This window comes from Sus scrofa, chromosome 5 (assembly GCF_054392235.1).
Source record: "Sus scrofa isolate SSC_HxYL_T2T_F1_AM1 chromosome 5, Sscrofa_HxYL_maternal_Yorkshire_Landrace_v2.0, whole genome shotgun sequence".
NCBI classification, from domain to species: Eukaryota; Metazoa; Chordata; class Mammalia; order Artiodactyla; family Suidae; genus Sus; species Sus scrofa.
Genome location: NC_139387.1, coordinates 69,643,512 through 69,661,709, shown reverse-complemented (window position 1 = coordinate 69,661,709; position 18,198 = coordinate 69,643,512). Strand labels below are relative to the sequence as shown.

General features: G+C 45.0%; 2 protein-coding genes across 3 annotated transcripts; both read left to right on the top strand.

Annotated features, from left to right (window-relative positions):
* Nucleotides 1-563: 563 nt before the first annotated feature.
* On the top strand, nt 564-7,255 carry LOC100511328 (developmental pluripotency-associated protein 3). Its single transcript, XM_021093127.2, has 3 exons — nt 564-836; nt 4,255-4,526; nt 6,598-7,255. The coding sequence occupies exons 1-3, from the start codon at nt 758-760 to the stop codon at nt 6,697-6,699; spliced, it is 453 nt and encodes a 150-aa protein (XP_020948786.1). The 5' UTR covers nt 564-757; the 3' UTR covers nt 6,700-7,255.
* Nucleotides 7,256-10,665: 3,410 nt separating this feature from the next.
* On the top strand, nt 10,666-17,705 carry LOC100511133 (uncharacterized). 2 transcript variants are annotated; one of them, XM_021092388.2, is made up of 5 exons: nt 10,666-10,946; nt 14,544-14,666; nt 14,787-15,008; nt 16,798-16,868; nt 17,096-17,705. In XM_021092388.2, exons 1-4 carry the CDS (start codon nt 10,865-10,867, stop codon nt 16,821-16,823), a joined length of 453 nt encoding a protein of 150 aa, XP_020948047.1. In that variant the 5' UTR covers nt 10,666-10,864; the 3' UTR covers nt 16,824-16,868; nt 17,096-17,705. The 2 variants fall into 2 exon arrangements, with proteins under 2 accessions (XP_020948047.1, XP_005655744.2); XM_005655687.4 differs by having other exon boundaries at nt 16,798-17,705.
* The last annotated feature ends 493 nt before the right edge of the window (nt 17,706-18,198 follow it).

Below are 18,198 nucleotides of genomic sequence, written 5' to 3'. Positions count from 1 at the left end.
CTGGCGGCTACAGCTCTAAGTCGACCCCTAGTCTGGGAACCTCCATATGCCGAGGGAGCGGCCCTAGAAATGGCAAAAATAATAATAATAATAATAAAATAAAATAAAATACACACTCATAAAATATCACACTATTAAACTGTTTACAACAGACCCCATTATTCCTCCTCTCCTTTCTCTTACCAGCAGACTTTGCCTTAACTAGCATCCAAAGGTTAAAAATGAGTCAGGCAAAGAAAACTAAGGAAAATCGCTCAATTAATTGGGAGTTAATTTGCAGTTAATTTGCAGTTAATTTGCAGAGGAAAACCGCTCTCTGCTCTCTGCACTCGAACACTTAAAGCCCACTTCACAAACCAGAGGCTGATTCGGAAGCAGACTTTGGGAAGAACAGATTTTTAAGGCAACTTCAGGAAGACAGAACCACAGAGACTTTATAAAATGTCCAGGCTATTTGACAGAGGGCATGATTATTTTAATGCAGAGCAGATGGGAATTATCCTATTAGTCCACTAATAGGACTACACCCACTCACCTTAATCTCTTTACCCAGTGGTCATTTACATTAAAATAGGCTGGCTGAGGACTGTTTGTTTGTGGGAGGCAATGGGACCTTGACTCTTAGGTTGGGTTTGTCTTCCCCTTTCTGGTCGATACAGTTCTTCAAGGCTACTTTTGTAGCAATTTGAGAATCTAAAGGATCAGCTTCCAGTGGAACCCAAAGAGGAAGGAGCTCCTGGCTGTGGCTAGACTCCCAATGGATTCATCGGATGTTAATCCAACCCGGACTCAGGATTCTCAAATGTTCGTTGAGGAAAATTCCCAGGAAACGCCGGGTAAGCCTGATGTGGCTACAGGGGGTTCAGGAAAGTGAAAGGTTGCCTTCCATTTTCTTTTTTTTTTTGTCTTTTTGCTATATCTTGGGCCGCTCCCACAGCATATGGAGGTTTCCAGGCTAGGGGTCCAATCGGAGCTGTAGCCACCAGCCTACACCACGGCCACAGCAACGCGGGATCCGAGCCGCGTCTGCAACCTACACCAGATCCTTAACCCACTGAGCAAGGGCAGGGATCGAACCCGAAACCTCATGGTTCCTAGTCGGATTCGTTAACCACTGCGCCACCACGGGAACTCCTGCCTTCCATTTTCTTCTGCTGACTTCATCCAGTCTTCTGAAGAGAAATGCAGTGAAGCAAACCTCTTCAGAGCAGGGGAGGGCCAGGGAGTGTAGTAGGGCCCTCCTGAAAAACAAAACAGGAAGAGAGGAGAAAAGTGGGGAAGGGTGTCTGCCTTCTAGGCTCAGGAGTACATTTATATTACTTGCATTATGCGAACCAAGAAACCATTTTTTTCTTTCTCTTTGCTTTCCCTTTCCTTTTCTTTTCCTTCCCTTCTTTTTTCTTTTTCCTTTATTTTTCCACCATGGCACATGGAAGTTCCCAGACCAGGTTCTGAAACTGAGCACAGCTGGGACCTACACCACAGCTGTGGCGACGTCAGATCCTTTAACCCACTGGGGATGAAGCCTGCACTTCTGTACTGACCCAAGCTGTTGCAGTCAGAGTCGTCTTCCTTTATTTATTTATTTATTTTTTTTGGCTTTTTAGGGCCTCAACCGTGGCGTATGGAAGTTCCCAAGCTAGGGGTTGAAACCAAGCTGCAGCTGCTGGCCTACGCTACAGCAATGCCAGGCCAGAAATCGAACCCACATCTTCATGGATACTAGTCGGGTTTGTTTCCCCTGAGCTTTAACAGTAGCCAAAACAGGAACTCCTTGAAGTCAGTATTTCCATCAGCAGTATATGTCAGTTATTGTAAAAGGAACTGAATAGGAGATCCCTGGTGGCCCAGCTGTTTTAAAGTTTCAGCTCTGTGACTGCTGTGGTTTGGACCACTTCTGTGGCACAGATTTGATCCACAGCCCAGGAACATCTGCATGGTGTGGGTGTAACCAAAAAAAAACCCTAAATTCTTTTTCTTTCTTTCTTTCTTTCTTCCTTTTTTTTTTTTTTTTTTTTTTTGGTCTTTTGTCTTTTTGAGGGCTGCACCAGAGGCATATGAAAGTTTCCAGGCTCGGGGTCTAATCAGAGCTGTAGCTGCTGGTCTACACCACAACCACAGCAACACCAGATCTGAGCTGCGTCTGCAACATACACCACAGCTCATGGCAACGCCAGATCCTTAGCCCACTGAGTGAGGCCAAGGATGGAACATGCAACCTCATGGTTTAACAAAATTTTCTTGGAGTTCCTGTCATGGCACAGCAGGAAGGAGTCCAGCTAGGAACCATGAGGTTTCAGGTTGGATCCCTGGCCTTGATCAGGGGGTTAAGGCCCTGGAGTTGCCGTGAGCTGTGGTATAGGTCACAGGCACAGTCTGGATCTGATTGATATCGCTGTGGTGTAGGCTGACAGCTGTAGCTCCAATTGGACCCCGAAGCCGCGGAACCTCTATATAAAGAATGGGAACCACCCATTTTTAGGGTGTAGCCCTAAAAGATTTTTTTTTCTTAATCTCACCAACATTTCTGGGATCGGCTTTCCAGCTAAATTGACTCTGTAGAAATGTTTATTAACAGCAAGTGGTTTTCAGAGAAAACTAATAGAAGGGACTGGTTTATAAAAGCCAGTGGATATGCTTTGTAATGTAAATCAGTAGGATGTGCACTGGAGGCCTAGAAGCTAGCCTTGCAGTGTGTTTTTTGTTTGTTTGTTTTTGTCTTTAGGGCTGCACTTGCAGCATATGAAAGTTCCCAGGCTTAGGGGTCGAATCGGAGCTACAGCTGCCGGCCTACACCACAGCTCACAGCAATGCCAGATCCTTAACCCACAGAATGATGTGAAGAATCAAACCCACGTCCTCATGGATACTAGAAGTTTTGCTACTGCTGAGCCACAACAGGAACTCGCCTTGCTGGGTTCTTCCTATGGCTAAAGTCCTTGTAGCCGCCAAGTTTGGCCTTGCAGATATACCCACTGGGTGTGAAACCTTATTCCTTGGACTTGGGCAGGGATGAGTGGGGTAGGGTGGTATCAGCAGCAGATGATCAACCAACTACCCTCTAGGCAGCTAGGAAGCTGGCATATATTCTGTGCTTTGCCTCCTCTGCATCTTGAGTATAGAAGCCTGGGTTCAGATGGGTGGGAAGAGGCAAGAACGAATGGTTGATTTCCCAAAATACTAGACCTGAGTGCAAAGATCTAACAGCATGAAAAGGCTGGGTAAAACTGGTGAGAGTAACAGCCACTTTGATTTACTAGTTCTGCTTCAATTAAGGATAGGGATTTGCAAAGAGACTGTTATATTTGATATTTCTTTGTCCGTTTCATTGACCTAGTCTTTTTTTTTTTTTTTTTTTTTTGACAGTTTTGTTTCTAATTGTTATAAAGGTGAACTGTGGACCTAGGTCCACTGAAACATCTTGATTTATGATAATGCTTTATTTTATTTTATTTACTTATTTTTTGGCTGTACCAGTCTTGGAACCCATGCCACAGCAGTGACAGCACCAGATCCTTAACTACCTGAGCCACCAGGGAACTCCCTGGATTCTTGAGCCTTGCAGCATGCTCGTTAATGCCCATGGTATCTGTGATCTTTACCCTGAGAGATTTCCCATTGTCCATTATTCAGCTGCTTGGGAGTAGACCTAGCCTGAGCATGAGATAAGTGATTTCTGGATGTTGAGATTCACCCTAATGTGTCTTCCGTCGCTTTTTTTTTTTTTTTTTTTTTTTCTTTTTTAAGGCCACACCTGCAACATATGGAAGTTCCCAGACTAGGAGTCAGATCAGAGCTGCAGCTGCTGGCCTACTCCACAGCCACAGCAATGCAGGATCTGAGCCTTGTCTGCGATCTACATCACAGCTCACAGCAACGCTGGATCCTTAACCCACAGAGCAGGGCCAGGGATGGAACCCTCATCCTCACTGATACTAGTTGGGTTCATTGCCACTGAGCCACAATGGGAACTCCTTTTGTTTCCTTTTCTATGGCTGCACCCGAGGCATATGGAAATTACCGGGCCAGGGATTGAATCAGAGATGCAGCTGTCAGCCTACACCACAGCCAGGGCAACACAGGATCTGAGTTCCATCTGTGACCTCCACCCCAGTTTGCAGCATCGCCAGATCCTTAACCCTCTGGGCAAGACCAGGGATTGAACCCTTACCTACAGGGAGACAGCATTGTGTTCTTAACCTGGGAGCCACCACATGAACTCTGCCCTAATGCATCTTGACCTTTTTCTTTCAGCTGCTTCTCAACCTGTCTATGATGTGTTAATACAGAACCTCAGTAACTTGACTCTCAACCCAAGGACAAAATTTCTATCCATAAAATCAGAAAATCGACCTCAACCGACTATCCGGAGGCTTGGTGAAGGCATCCCACCTCAACCAACTGGCCGGAGACTTGGTGAAGGCATCATTCCTAGGAGGAAAGGGGTGAGGACGTTGTTAAGTGTTCGGAGAGAAAGGATGGAATGGATGATTCGGTATTTCAAAAACCGCTATGGCAAAACTCAGGTGAGTTCTTGTGCTCTGGGTAGGCAGCACTGCCCCACTCTGAGGGGTAGGGGGCCCTCATATAACCTGAGATGCAATTCGCCATGGGCAAAGTGGGTGGGTATCTGGTTTTGGGGGGCAGGCGGAAAGGCCAATAGGCTTGGGTTTTCTGAATGTCCAGGAAATTAGGAGCCATCAGTTCATATTTGTGCTTTTTAATATATTCTTAAGCAGTTTTAGGTCTCCAGCAAAATTGACAGAGAGGGAATTCTCTTTTGGCACAGCAGGTGAAGGATCCGGTGTTGTCCCTGCAGTGGCTCGGGTCTCTGCTGTGGTGCCAGTTGGGTTTCTGGCCCAGGAACTTCCACAGATCTCGGGTGTGGCCCAAAAAGTAAAAGAATTGAACAGAAAGGACAGAGTTTACATATACTTCCTGATCCCACACATTCCCAGCCTCCTCCGCTGTCAACATCTCCCAGTTTCTGCTGGGTTACAGGGATGAACCTACATTGACATGTGACTCTCACCGAAGTCTTCAGTTTCCCTTAAGCTTCACTCTTGGTGTTGTGCTGCCAGAAACATGATGCTCAATACTGTACAGTAAGAGGCCAAACACCAGAGCACAGAGTGCTCAGCAGCTGGTTGAGTGTCTCACATCAAGGCACCCAGAAGACTGACACAAGGGATACATACATTTGCCCTCTTTTTTTTTCTTCCGTTCTTTCTTTTGCTTTCCTCTCTCTTGGCTGCCTGCCTGCTTCCTTCCTTCCTTCCTTCTTTCCTTTCCCTTCTTTCTCTTTCTTTCTTTCTTTCTTTCTTTCTTTCTTTCTTTCTTTCTTTCTTTTCTTTCTTTCTTTCTTTCTTTCTCTTTTCTTCCTTCCTTCCTTCCTTCCTCACCCATAGCATATGGAAGTTCCTAGGCTAGGGGTCGAATCAGAGCTGTAGCTGCCAGCCCATCCCACAGCAATGCAGGATCCAAGCTGCGTCTGTGACCTGTACCACAACTCACAGCAATGTTGGATCCTCAACCCACGGAGTGAGGCCAGAGATGGAACCTGCATCCTCATGGATTCTATTTGGATTTGTTTCCCCATGCCACAATGGGAACTCCCTTCTCCTCTTCTCTCTCTTTTTTTTTTTTTAATTTTTTTGTCTTTTCTAGGGTCGCACCCACGGCATATGGAGGTTCCCAGGCTAGGGATCCAATCTGAGCTGTAGCCGCCGGCCTATGACAGAGCCACAGCAATGCGGGGTTCAGCCACATCTGCAATCTAGACCACAGCTCATGGCAACGACGGATCCCTAACCCACTGAGCGAGGCCAGGGATTGAACCTGCAACCTCATGGTTCCTAGTCCGATTCGTTAACCACTGCGCCACGATGGGAACTCCCTTTCCCCTCTTTTCAGTTAAAGTATAGCAGATGTACAATGTTATAAGTGATATGTATGACAGGGTAATATAATTCACAATTTTTGAAAGTTTATACTTATAGTTCTTATACAATATCGGCTATATTCCCTGTGTTGGCCAGGAATATATTATTTATTGACTGAAAATTAGCAGCTGTTACCATTACAAAATGACAATCTGGCATTGCTTGGCAGCCATGCATTTCAGTCCTGTCACATGGCATCCACCAAAAAATCCCCATTTTTTTTTCATTTTTTTATTACTCAATGAATTTATTACGTTTATACTTATAAAATGACCATCACATCCAATTTTATAGGATTTCCATCCCATCCCCCCAGTTCATCCCCCCACCCCCCCCAACCTGTCTCATTTGGAAAGCATAAGGAAAAAACCCTTTTTTTTTTTGGTTTTTATTTTTTTGGCCATGCCCATGGCATGTGAAAGTTGCCAGGCCAGAGACTGAACCCTCACCCCCGCAGCGACCTGAGCCACTGCAGTGATGACATGGCTCCTTAATCTGTTGCACCACAAGGGAACTCTTTGACTTTTTAGTATTCCATATTCCAAAGGCTATGCTAGCAACCAATATTAGACTCAAGGGTCATGAATATCTCTTTGGTGTACAATTAGCTTTTTACTTTCAATTATTAACTAATTCGTTTCATTCTTTTTTGCAGACAAAATCAGGAGAGCAGCGATTTCGGTGCACCTGTACTTATTGCCTGTATAATAGAGATCCTGCTGAGGATAATTATGAAAATAATTACGACAGTAATTAGGATGACGGTGATGACAGTAATTCCAAGGCTGAGTAGGTTGAGCCCACAACCTCGTTCTTGTACTATTTTTTTCTCACTTGTAATTGTAGAATGATCATGAAGCAACTTAGGAAAGATTGTGTACCAATATTTAGATAACCTAGTAAGTTCTGTGATACCTTTTTTCCTGCATCTCTTTTTCTACCTCCTTAATACAGGTTACTATGAGGAATCTATGTAGGATGCATTTGAATGACTTGACTGTACTTTAGTCCCACTTTGATTTGACACAAAGAAGCACTATTTCGTCTCAGGTTTTGCCTCTTTTGGCAGCCCCAAGTCTAGAAGATGAAACCCAGTATCAAGAATGTGAAGCAAATTAATTTGTGTGGAAGGAATCTAAAGAAAATGTTGGGTAGTTTGGCTAGAACATTATTAGAGCAGCTATTGCATTGTTAGAAAAAATGTTGATATACTGTTCTAATTTTCAGTAGCAAATATATTGTATATAGAGGATGATCTTATTAAAACCTGAGAGATTTGAGTATCTTTAAATAAAATTATTGTTCTTATTTTACTTATTTTTGCTAGCTGTGTATTAAATAAACAATACGTAACCCTATTACATTTCCAGCATGTAAATTTCTGTCATGCTCATTTCTGGTAAGGCTGTCCTGTTGGGAAGGAAGTTGAACCATTTGGGTAAGGTTAGAAAACAAGGGCACAGATCTTGGCACATATTAACCTCCTGGAAGAGATGTCAAAAATGGAGGGAGGCAGAAGGGAACTGAAGAGGTTATTGATTGGAGGGAACTGAAAGAATGATAATGATATATAATATAATACTAATGGAAGACACAGTCCTTTGGTGTTTTATTTCAGTTTTTTCTTTCATGTACCCAGACCTGGATTTCTTTGTGGGGGACAAGAGATTAGCATTCCAATTATGTTTAGTTACGGGAGTCCCCTGGTGGCTCAGCTGGTTAAGGATTTGATGTTGTCACTGCCTTAGTGCGGGTTCAATGGGGGGGAGATCTTCTACATGTGCTGGGTGGGGCCAACAAATTAAATATAATAAAAAGATATTAATGACTTGGGTTACTAAGCAAAGCAGCTGGAGACCTGGGGTGAAGAAATAAAGCCATTCTTAAAAGGTAGTAAGGGGGGGCATTAAGAGGCATTCATGGAGTTCCCGTCATGGCGCAGTGGTTAACGAATCTGACTAGGAACCATGAGGTTGCAGGTTCGATCCCTGGCCTTGCTCAGTGGGTTAGTGATCCGGCGTTGCCGTGAGCTGTGGTGTAGGTTGCAGACGCGGCTCGGATCCCACGTTGCTGTGGCTCTGGCGTAGGCCGGTGGCTACAGCTCCGATTAGACCCCTAGCCTGGGAACCTCCATATGCCGCGGGAGCGGCCCAAGAAATAGCAACAACAACAACAACAAAAAGACAAAAGACAAAAAAAAAAAAAGGTAGTAAGGAACAAAGAACCTGTGGTGTTCAGAATGCCGTGGAAGCAGAAGCAGTCCATACCTAGAGGACTGGGCAAACAAATTGCAGATAAGTCCAAAAGTTGGGTTATAAAGTAATATCCCCCAAAGCAGTTCTTCACGAGTTATTCTACTTAGAACTCTATCCTCGAGTTCCTGTTGTGGCTCAGCGGTAATGAACTAGTGTCCCTTAGGATAGAGATTCCATCTCTGACCCTGCTCAGTGGGTTAAGGATCTGGCATTGCCCTGAACTGTGGCTAGGTTGTAGACGAGGCTCAGATCCCAAATTGCTGTGTCTGGGGTATAGGCAGGCAGCTGTAGCTCAGATCTGACCTAGCCTAGCAACTTCCATTTGTCGTGGGTGTGGCCCTTAAAAAAACTATCTGTCAGTCGTGATCTGCAGCAGGGATGCATGGAGGGTGGTCTTGAAGTTTGGTTAAACTTGCAAGTTTCTGTTGCAAACATGTTAAATTTACAAGCATATGAGATCTAGCTTGTAATCCAAGAACTTGTGTGAACAAAGTACATTTTACTTGTCCTTGAGTGCCCTTTAGATGTAGTTTTCAGAGATGCCGTCGTGGTTCAATGGAAACATCATCGTAGTAGCATCCATGAGGACACGGGTTCATCCCTGGCCTTGCTCAGTGGGTTAAGGATCCAGTGTTGCTGTGAGCTGTGTAGAAATGGCAAAAAGACGGGGAAAAAAAAAGCATCATAAGTTTGCTGGTTAGGGTTAATATATAACATAAAATACTTAAGAAAACTGCCTAGCACTCAAACTATGAAAACCAACTACGCCTTTTTTATTTTGTCTTTTCTAGGGCCGTACCCGAGGCATATGGAGGTTCCCAGGCTAGGGGTCTAATTAGAGCTGCAGCTGCCGGCCTACACCACAGCTACAGCAACTTGGGACCGAGCCTCGTCCGTGACCTACACCATAGCTCACCAGGCCGGGGATCCAACCTGCATCCTCACATATGATAGGCAGATACGTTTCCACTGAGCCAGGATGGGAACTCCAAGAACAAATTTTTGAATCTGTTGGTTCATATTATAAAGATAGCTAACTAAAAAGTGTGAAGATTTTTAACGATCTTTATCCACTCTTTTAAACATATTTAGGGGGAGTTCCCACTGTGGTTTAGAGGATTATGAACCCAACTAGGATCCATGAGGATGTGGGTTTCATCCCTGGCCTCGCTCAGTCGGTTAAGGATCCCGCATTGCTGTGAGCTGCAGTGTAGTTTGCAGACTCGGCTCCAATCTGGTGTTGCTGTGGCTGTGGCATAGGCTCCAATTCAACTCCTAGCCTGGGAACTTTCATATGCTGCAGATACAGCCCCAAAAAGCAAGAAAAAAAAAAGAAAAAAGGCGTATATATGAGATTGTGTTTTCTGCACTCTTGGCTCTCCATATTTTTACCTTCTGTTCTATTGGGCTTGGCCTTGTCAGCATTTTTTTTTTTTGGTCTTTTTGCCTTTTCTAAGGCCACTCCTGCGGCACGTGGAGGTTCCCAGGCTGGGGTTGAATTGGAGCTGCAACCTACACCACAGCTCACAGCAACACCGGATCCCTAACCCACTGAGCAAGGCCAGGGATCAAACCCGCAACCTCATAGTTCCTAGTTGGATTCGTTAACCACTGCGCCACAATGGGAACTCAGGCCTATATCAAGTTTTAAGCAAACTGAAAGTCTACCATCTACACCCCACAGCTCCTTGGAGCTCCAAATCTCTTTAACACTTTTGTTTTAAAGGAGGCAAATAAAGTGTTTATTAAGAGAGAAGAAGGAAAAGATAGGCGTGGAGAAATCATGGGCAGGTTGGAGGGGGTGGGAGGGCAGGAGAGAGGGAAGGATGCAACGCGTGCTTTGGAGGTCTTTAAATCACTTTAAATCACTTGTGTGGGGCGTAGTCCTTCCCGACTTCCTCTGGCCAATCTTGTTTCACCAGGATCCGGCGTTGTTGTGGCTGTGGCTGTGGCAGCTGCAGCTCTGATTTGACCCCTAACCTAGAAACATCCATATGCCACAGCTGTGGCCCTAAAAAGGGAAAAATATAGAGAGAGCTATTAAATGGTTTACAACAGACCCATTATTTCTCTTTTCCTTATCCTTCCTAGCTGACTTTACCTTACTAGCAATGCAAAGGTTTAAGATGAGTCAGACGAAACTAAATTAATTTGCTCGGTTCACTTAATTGGGAGTTAACTTGCAATTAGAGGGAAACTGCCCTTTGCTCTCTGCATTGGATCACTTAAAGCCCACTTCACAAACCAGTAGCCGATTCAGAAGTAGTTTGAAAAAAAAAACAACCGATTTTTAAGGTAACCTCTGGGAGACGCAATCACAGAGTCTATAAAATGTCCAGGCGGTGTGACAAAGGGCATGCAGAGCAGATGAAGAATTATCCTATTAGTCTACTAATAGGACAACATCCACTCACCTTAATCCCATTAGTCATTTACATTAAAATGGGCTGGCTGATTGGCTTATCTGTAGTTTGTGGGAGGCCATGGGACCTTGATTCCTAGGTTGGATTTTTCTCTCACCACAGCGGGGGCAGATTGGATTTTTCTCCCTCTTTCTTGTTGCCAAGTTTCTTCAAGGCTGCGTTGTAGCAATTTGAGAGTCTAAAGGATCAGCTTCCAGTGGAACCCAAAGATAAGGAAGAGCTTCTGACTGTGACTAGACTCCCAATGGATCCATCAGACATTAATCCAACCCGGACTCAGGCTTGTCCTCAAATGTTCGTTGAGGAAAATTCCCAGGAAATGCCAGGTAAGCCTGACGTGGCTACAGGGGGTTCAGGAAAGTGAAAGGCTGCCTTCCATTTTCTTAAGCTGACTTCATCCAGTCTTCTGAAGAGAAATGCAGTGAAGCAAACCTCTTCGGAGCAGGGGAGGGCTAGGGGGTGTAGGGCCTGCCTGTAAAACAAAGCAGGAAGAGAGGAGAAAAGTGGGGAAGGGTGTTGAGCTGCATTGTCTGCCTTCTAGGCTCAGGAATAGGTCAATCTTCTTCCCCTCTCCCTCCCCCAGCCTCCCCCCCTTCTTCTTTCTTCTTTGCTACTGCAGTGACAACTCCAGATCCTTAACGTGCTGAGCCACCAAGAAATTTCCATCACTCTTCACACACTCACACACCCACTTTTTAGGGCTGCAACCTCAACATGTGGAAGTTTCCAGGCTAGGGGTCAAATCAGAACTACAGCTCCTCGCCTCCTCCATGGCCATAGCAACTCGGGATCCAAGCCGCATCTTTGACCTACACCACAGCTTATGGCAACAGCAGATCCCCAACCCACTGAGGCAGGCCAGGGATTGAATCTGCATCCTCAAGGATACTAATCAGACTTGTTTCCTTTGTGCCATAAGGGAAACTCCTCCATTGCTTTTTTCTTTTGTCTTTTTGCTATTTCTTGGGCTGCTCCCACGGCATATGGAGGTTCCCAGGCTAGGGGTTGAATCGGAGCTGTAGCTACTAGCCTATGCCAGAGCCACAGCAACGTGGGATCCGAGCCGCGTCTGCGACCTACACCACAGCTCACGGCAATGCCGGATCATTAACCCACTGAGCAAAGGCAGGGACCGAACCCGCAACCTCATGGTTCCTAGTCGGATTCGTTAACCACTGCGCCACGACGGGAACTCCCTCCATTGCTTTTTAAGTCCGTTTTCTGGGGAAGAGCAATCAGAGTTCTCCTCGACCATGGCTCTGGTGCAATCAGTATTTCCATCAGTGATATATGTCAGGAATTATAAAAGGAACAGAATACAAGAATCCTAAATTTCCATTTACTGAGGAGTTTTCTTATCTCACCAACATTTCTGGGATTGGCTTTCCAGTTAAATTTACTCTTTAGGAATAGTAACAAACCGGGAAATATTTTTTCTGAGATAATTGAAGGAAGGGGAAGGTTTATAAAAGCCAGAGAGTGTGCTCTGTAGTGTAAATCCATAGGATGTAGGTGGCGGGCTTAGAAACTGCTCCAGGAATACTTTTTTTTTTTTTTTTTGACTTTTTTGTCTTTTTGTTGTTGTTATTGTTGCTATTTCTTGGGCCGCTCCCTCGGCATATGGAGGTTCCCAGGCTAGGGGTTGAATCGGAGCTGGAGCCACCGGCCTACGCCAGAGCCACAGCAACTCGGGATCCGAGCCGCGTCTGCGAGCTACACCACAGCTCACGGCAACGCCGGATCGTTAACCCACTGAGCAAGGGCAGGGACCGAACCCGCAACCTCATGGTTCCTAGTCGGATTTGTTAACCACTGCGCCACGACGGGAACTCCTCCAGGAATACTTTTAATTAGGTTCCAGGCCTTTCTGGATTCTTCCTCCGCTGGAGTCCTGTCGTTGCAGGCCAACAGGATCCAGGTTTAGCCTTGCAGACCCACTCACTGGATGTGAAACCTCATGCCTTGGACTTGGGTAGGGCAGGGTGGGGTGGGGTAGGCTGGTGACAGCAGCAGATGACCTGAGGCCAGCAAACACCCCCAGCTATCAGGAAGCTAGCATCTATTCCACCCGCCCTCTGCTCCCCTTGCACTTAAGTATAGAACCCTGGTCAAGGGGGGGACGTAATGAAGAGAATATTTATACAATATGGCCAGTCTCACCCTTCCCTGGAATCTGAGTTCAGACCTGACAATTAACTCGTTGTTTTTTTTTTTTTTTTTTTTTTTTTTTTTTTGGGTCTTCTTTGGGCCACACCCATGGCACATGAAGGTTCCCAGGCTAGGGTTTGAATCAGAGCTGTAGCCGCTGGCCTACAGATGCCACAGCCACAGCAGCACAGGATCTGAGCTGCATCTGTAACCTACACCACAGCTCATGGCAACGCCGGATCCTGAACCCGCTGAGCGAGTCCAGGGACGGAACCCTCAACCTCATGGTTCTTAGTCGGATTCATTAACCACTGAGCCACAACGGGAACTCCTGACTGACTCTTAATATTTAATACTGTTCACACACAGGAGAAATGAATGTTAGCTGTCTACTTGTATGAGATGAGTGTGTATAAAGTCTGCATGATGGTTTGCATGGAAAGAGGTAAGAGCAAGTGGTTGATTTCCAAAAATACTGGGCTTGAGTGGAAAGATCTTAACAGCATGAAAAGACTGAGTATAACTGGAGAGGGTAACAGCCACTTTGACTTACTTGTTCTGCTAATTTAAGAATGGAAGGAGGGAGTTCCCATTGTGGCTTAGGGGGTTATGAACCCAACTAGCATCCATGAGGTTGTGGGTTCAATCCCTGGCCTTGCTCAGTAGGTTAAGGATCTGGTGTTGCCATGAGCTGTGGTGTAGGTCACAGATGTGGCTCAGATCTGGTCTGGCTGTGGCTATGGCTGCCAGCTGCAGCTCTGATTTGACCCCTAGCCTGGGAACTTCCCTATGCCTCAGGTGTGGCCCTAAAAAAAAAGAATGGGGGTTAGGGAAGAGACTTATATTTGGTGTTTCTTTGTCTATTTCATAGGTGCAGTTTTTTTTTCCCCCAGAAAAAGCTTAACAGGTTTGTTTCTAATTACTAATAAATGTGAACTATGGAACTTGGTGTACTGAAACATTTTGACTTGCCATAATACTTTATTTAATTTACTTTTTCGGGATATGGAAGTTCCCCGGCCAGGGGTCAAACACAGGCCACAGAAATGACCACAATGGATCCATAATCCAAAGGCCACCAGGGAACTTCCTGCATGAATGCTTTATGTCCTTACATTTATGTTAGAAATTCACACAAAAAGAGTTCCCGTCGTGGCTCAGTGGTTAACAAATCCGACTAAGAACCATGAGGTTGCGGGTTCAATCCCTGGCCTTGCTCACTGGGTTAAAGATCTGGTGTTGCCATGAGCTGTGGTGTAGGTTGCAGACGCGGCTCGAATCCCGCGTGGTTGTAGCTGTGGCTGTGGCCGGAGGCTACAGCTCCAATTAGACCCCTAGCCTGGGAACCTCCATATGCCTCAGGAGCGGCCCAAGAAATAGCAAAAAGACAACAACAACAACAACAACAACAAGAAAACCATAAAAGAAAATGGAAAAATTGCCAATACCTGATTTCTGTCCCATGTTTCTCTGAATCATACTTAGGTAGATTTTGACCTCATGGGAAAGCACCTAACATTCAAAACTACCAATAACGGGAAGAAAATAAAATAACTTTTAATTCGAGAACAAAGTATTTCCCAGGATGGTAGATTCTTAAGTGTGTTCTCAAGGTGTACAGCTTGCTAGTTAAAGCCCATCTCTGTGATTCTCACCCTGCGGGACCTCCCATTGTCCATTGTTCAGCTGCTTCGGAGCCGACCAAGCTTGGGCATGCGATAAATGCCTCTGGATGCTACCATTTGCCCTAATGGATCTTGACCTTTTTCTTTCAGCTGCCTCTCAACCCGTCTCCGATGTGTTCATACAGAACCTCAGTAACTTGACGCTCAACCCTAGTACACGGGTGACATCCATTCACCCAGAATATCCACCTCAACCAACTGAACAGAGACCCGGTAAAGTCATCCTTCCTCCCTAGGGGGAGAGGGGAGAGCAGACCTCCTGTGGACCTCAAGTGACTTCTGGATGTAGCAATTCGCCCTGAGAGATCTTGACTTTGTTTTTTCTTTCCGCAGCCTTTCAATCTGTCTCCGATGTATTCATAAAGAACTTCAGTCATTTGACTCTCGACCTGAATACAAAATTGCCATCCATTCAACCAGAATATCCATCGCAAGCAACTAGGGGGCGACTTGGGGAAGATGTCATCTACAGGAAGAAAGGGGTGAGGATGATGCTGAGTGCTCGCAGACCGAGAGTGGAATGGCTGATTCGATACACGGTTCGGCGAACCTCTGGTGAGTTCCTGTGCTCTGGGGAAGGCAGCACTGTCACAATCTAGGGGGTGGGGGCACTCACATAAATTAAGATGTAAATCACCACAGGCAGCTGTCACTCCTCTACTGTTTTCAGGGGTGCACAATGTAACAGAGTTTTAAGAAACTCCAGCTTCTCTTATGTTAGATGTCAAGCATTGGTAATTCAAATTTTTCTTGATAGTTCATAATATGTGCAGTTTTTTTCTTTGCATTATTTCTCAGTCTCAAAGAGAACCACAGCAGAAGAAAAATGGTTCCTATCTGTGCCTTTTTAAATTTAATTTTATATGTATTTCAAAAGTCACAAGACACTTCTGATGTGCTCAACATATAGGAAATTCCTTCTTTTAGGAGCTTTGTGCCAAGATGAAGAACAAATATACATTTTTGGAGTTCCCATTGTGGCTCAGTAGTTAAAGAATCTGACTAGGATCCATGAGGTTTCGGGTTTGATCCCTGGCCTCGTTCAGTGGGTTAAGGATCCATCGTTGCTGTGAGCTGTGGTATAGGTCGCAGATGCGGCTCGGATCCCATGTTGCTATGGCTCTGGCATAGGCCCGTGGCTATAGCCCCAATTAGATTCCTGGCCTGGGACCCTCTATATGCTGGGGGTGCGGCCCTAGAAAAGGCAAAAAAAAAAAAAAAAAAAACCCATATACTTTTTCTTTTTTTCTTTTTCTTTTTTAGGGCCGCACACACAGCATAGGGAGGTTCCCAATTAGGGTCTAATTGGGGCTATAGCCATGGGCCTATGCCACAGCTACACCAATGCCAGATCCAAGCTGAGTCCATGACAACCCTGCAGATTATAGCAACACCAGATTCTTAACTCACTGATAGAGGCCAGGGATTGAACCGGAATCCTCATGGATACTAGTCAGGTTCGTTACCACTGAGCCACAATGGGAACTCCTATATATTTCTTGTTATAAGTCACACTGGGTATGATCATTCTTAAATCCTTTCAAATCTGATGTTTGAACAATAGTACTTTCTTTTCTTTCTTTCTTTCTCTCTTTCTCTCTTTCTCTCCAGCAGCACCCTTGGCATGGGGAAATTCCTGGGCCAGAGAGTGAATGAGCCACAGCTGGGACTTATGCCACAGCTGAGGCAACACCAGGTCCTTAACCTGCTGCACCACAGCGGGAACAACGTGTAGTTTTATATTTTTAGAGCAGTTGTAGGTCTCCAGCAGCACTGAGCAGAAAGCACAGAGTTCCCATATACTTCCTGATCCCACGCATTCCCAGCCTCCTCCACAGTCAACATCTACAAGTGACAATCGGGCATTCTTTGGCAGCCCTATATATCAACCCTGTCACCTTCCACCAACCCCATTTTTTGGTTTTGACCTTTTTTGAGCATTCCATACTCCAAAGGCTATTCTAGCAACCAATTTTAGGCTTGAGGGTTGGGAACATCTCTTTGGTATACAATTAGTTTATTATTATTATTGTTATTATTATTGCTTTTTAGGGCTGTACCCTGGCATATGGAATTTCCCAGGCTAGGGGTCGAATCGGAGCTACAGCTGCCAGCCTACACCACAGCCACAGCAATGTAGGATCCAAGCCAAGTCTTCAACCTACACCACAGCTCACGGCAACGCTGGATCCTTAACCTACAGAGTGAGGCCAGGGATCAAACCTGAATCCCCATAGTTCCTAGTCAGTTTCCTTAACCACTGAGCCATGAAGGGAACTCCCAGTTTATTATTTTAAATTATTAACCCATTAATCCATTTCTTTTTTCTTTTTTTCCCCCCCAGACAAAATCAAGAATGGAAAGACTTAAATAACACCTGTACTTACTGCCTGTATAATAGAGATCCTGCTGAGGGTAATTATGAGAATAATTATAATAGTACTTATGACGATGTTGATGACAGTAATTCTGACGCCGAGTAGGTTGAGGCATCACCTTATTCTTTACTGTTTTTTTTCTCACTAGTAATTGTAGGATGATTATGTAGTGGCTTGGAAAAGATTGTGAACCAATACTTTGATAACCTATAAGTTCTCTGATACCTCTTTTCCTATATCTCTTTTTCTACCTACTAAATACAGGTAACTTATGAGGAATCTATATAGTTTGCATTTGAGGGACTTGACTGTACTTTAGTTCCACTTTGATTTGACACAAAGAAGCACTAACTGGTCTCAGGTTTTGCCTGTTTTGGAAGCCTCAAGTCCAGACCTGAAACCTAGCATCAAGAATTTGAAACAGGAATTCTCATCATGGCTCAGTGATGATGTACCCGATTAGTATCCATGAGGTCCAGGGTTCGATCTCTGGCCTTGCTCAGTGGGTTAAAGTTTTTGGCATTGCCGTGAGCTTCTGTGTAGGCTGCAGATGAGGCTCAGATCTGGTGTTGCTGTGTCTGGGGCATAGGCCAGCAGCTGCAGCTCCAATTCAACCCTCTGCCTGGAAACTTCCAAGTGCCGGCCCTAAAAAGACCAAAAAAAAAAAAAAAAAAAAAAAAAGAATGTGAAGCAAATCAACTTGTGTGGGAAGAATCTAAAGAAAATGTTGGTGGTTTGGCTAGAATATCACTAGAGCAGCTATTGAATTGTTAGAAAAATTTTTGATGTGCTGTTTTAATTTTCTGTAGCAAATAAATGTGCACAGAGGATGATCTGATTAAAACTTGAGACATTTGAGTACCTTTAAATAAAATTCTTGTTCTTATTTTAAACTTATTATTGCTAGCTATGTAAATAAACAATACTTACCCCATCACATTCCCAGGATATAAATATCTGACATTCTCATTTCTGGTAAGACTGTCCTGTTGGGAAGGAAGTTTGTCTGTCTTCAGAGTCCACGTTTTGTTTTTTTTTGTTTTTGTCTTTTTCCCTTTTCTAGGGCCACTCCCTCGGCATATGGAGGTTCCCAGGCTAGGGGTCCAATCGGAGCTGTAGCCACCGGCCTAACCAGAGCCACAGCAACGCAGGATCTTAGCCGCATCTGCAACCTACGCCACAGCTCACAACAACGCCGGATCCTTAACCCACTGAGCAAGGCCAGGGACCGAACCCGCAACCTCATGGTTCCTAGTTGGATTCGTTAACCACTGAGCCATGACGGGAACTCCCAGAGTCCACGTTTTTACTCACTCCTCTGGTCCTCACTTGGAATGTCATTTTTCCAGGGAGCAGCCCTGATCTTT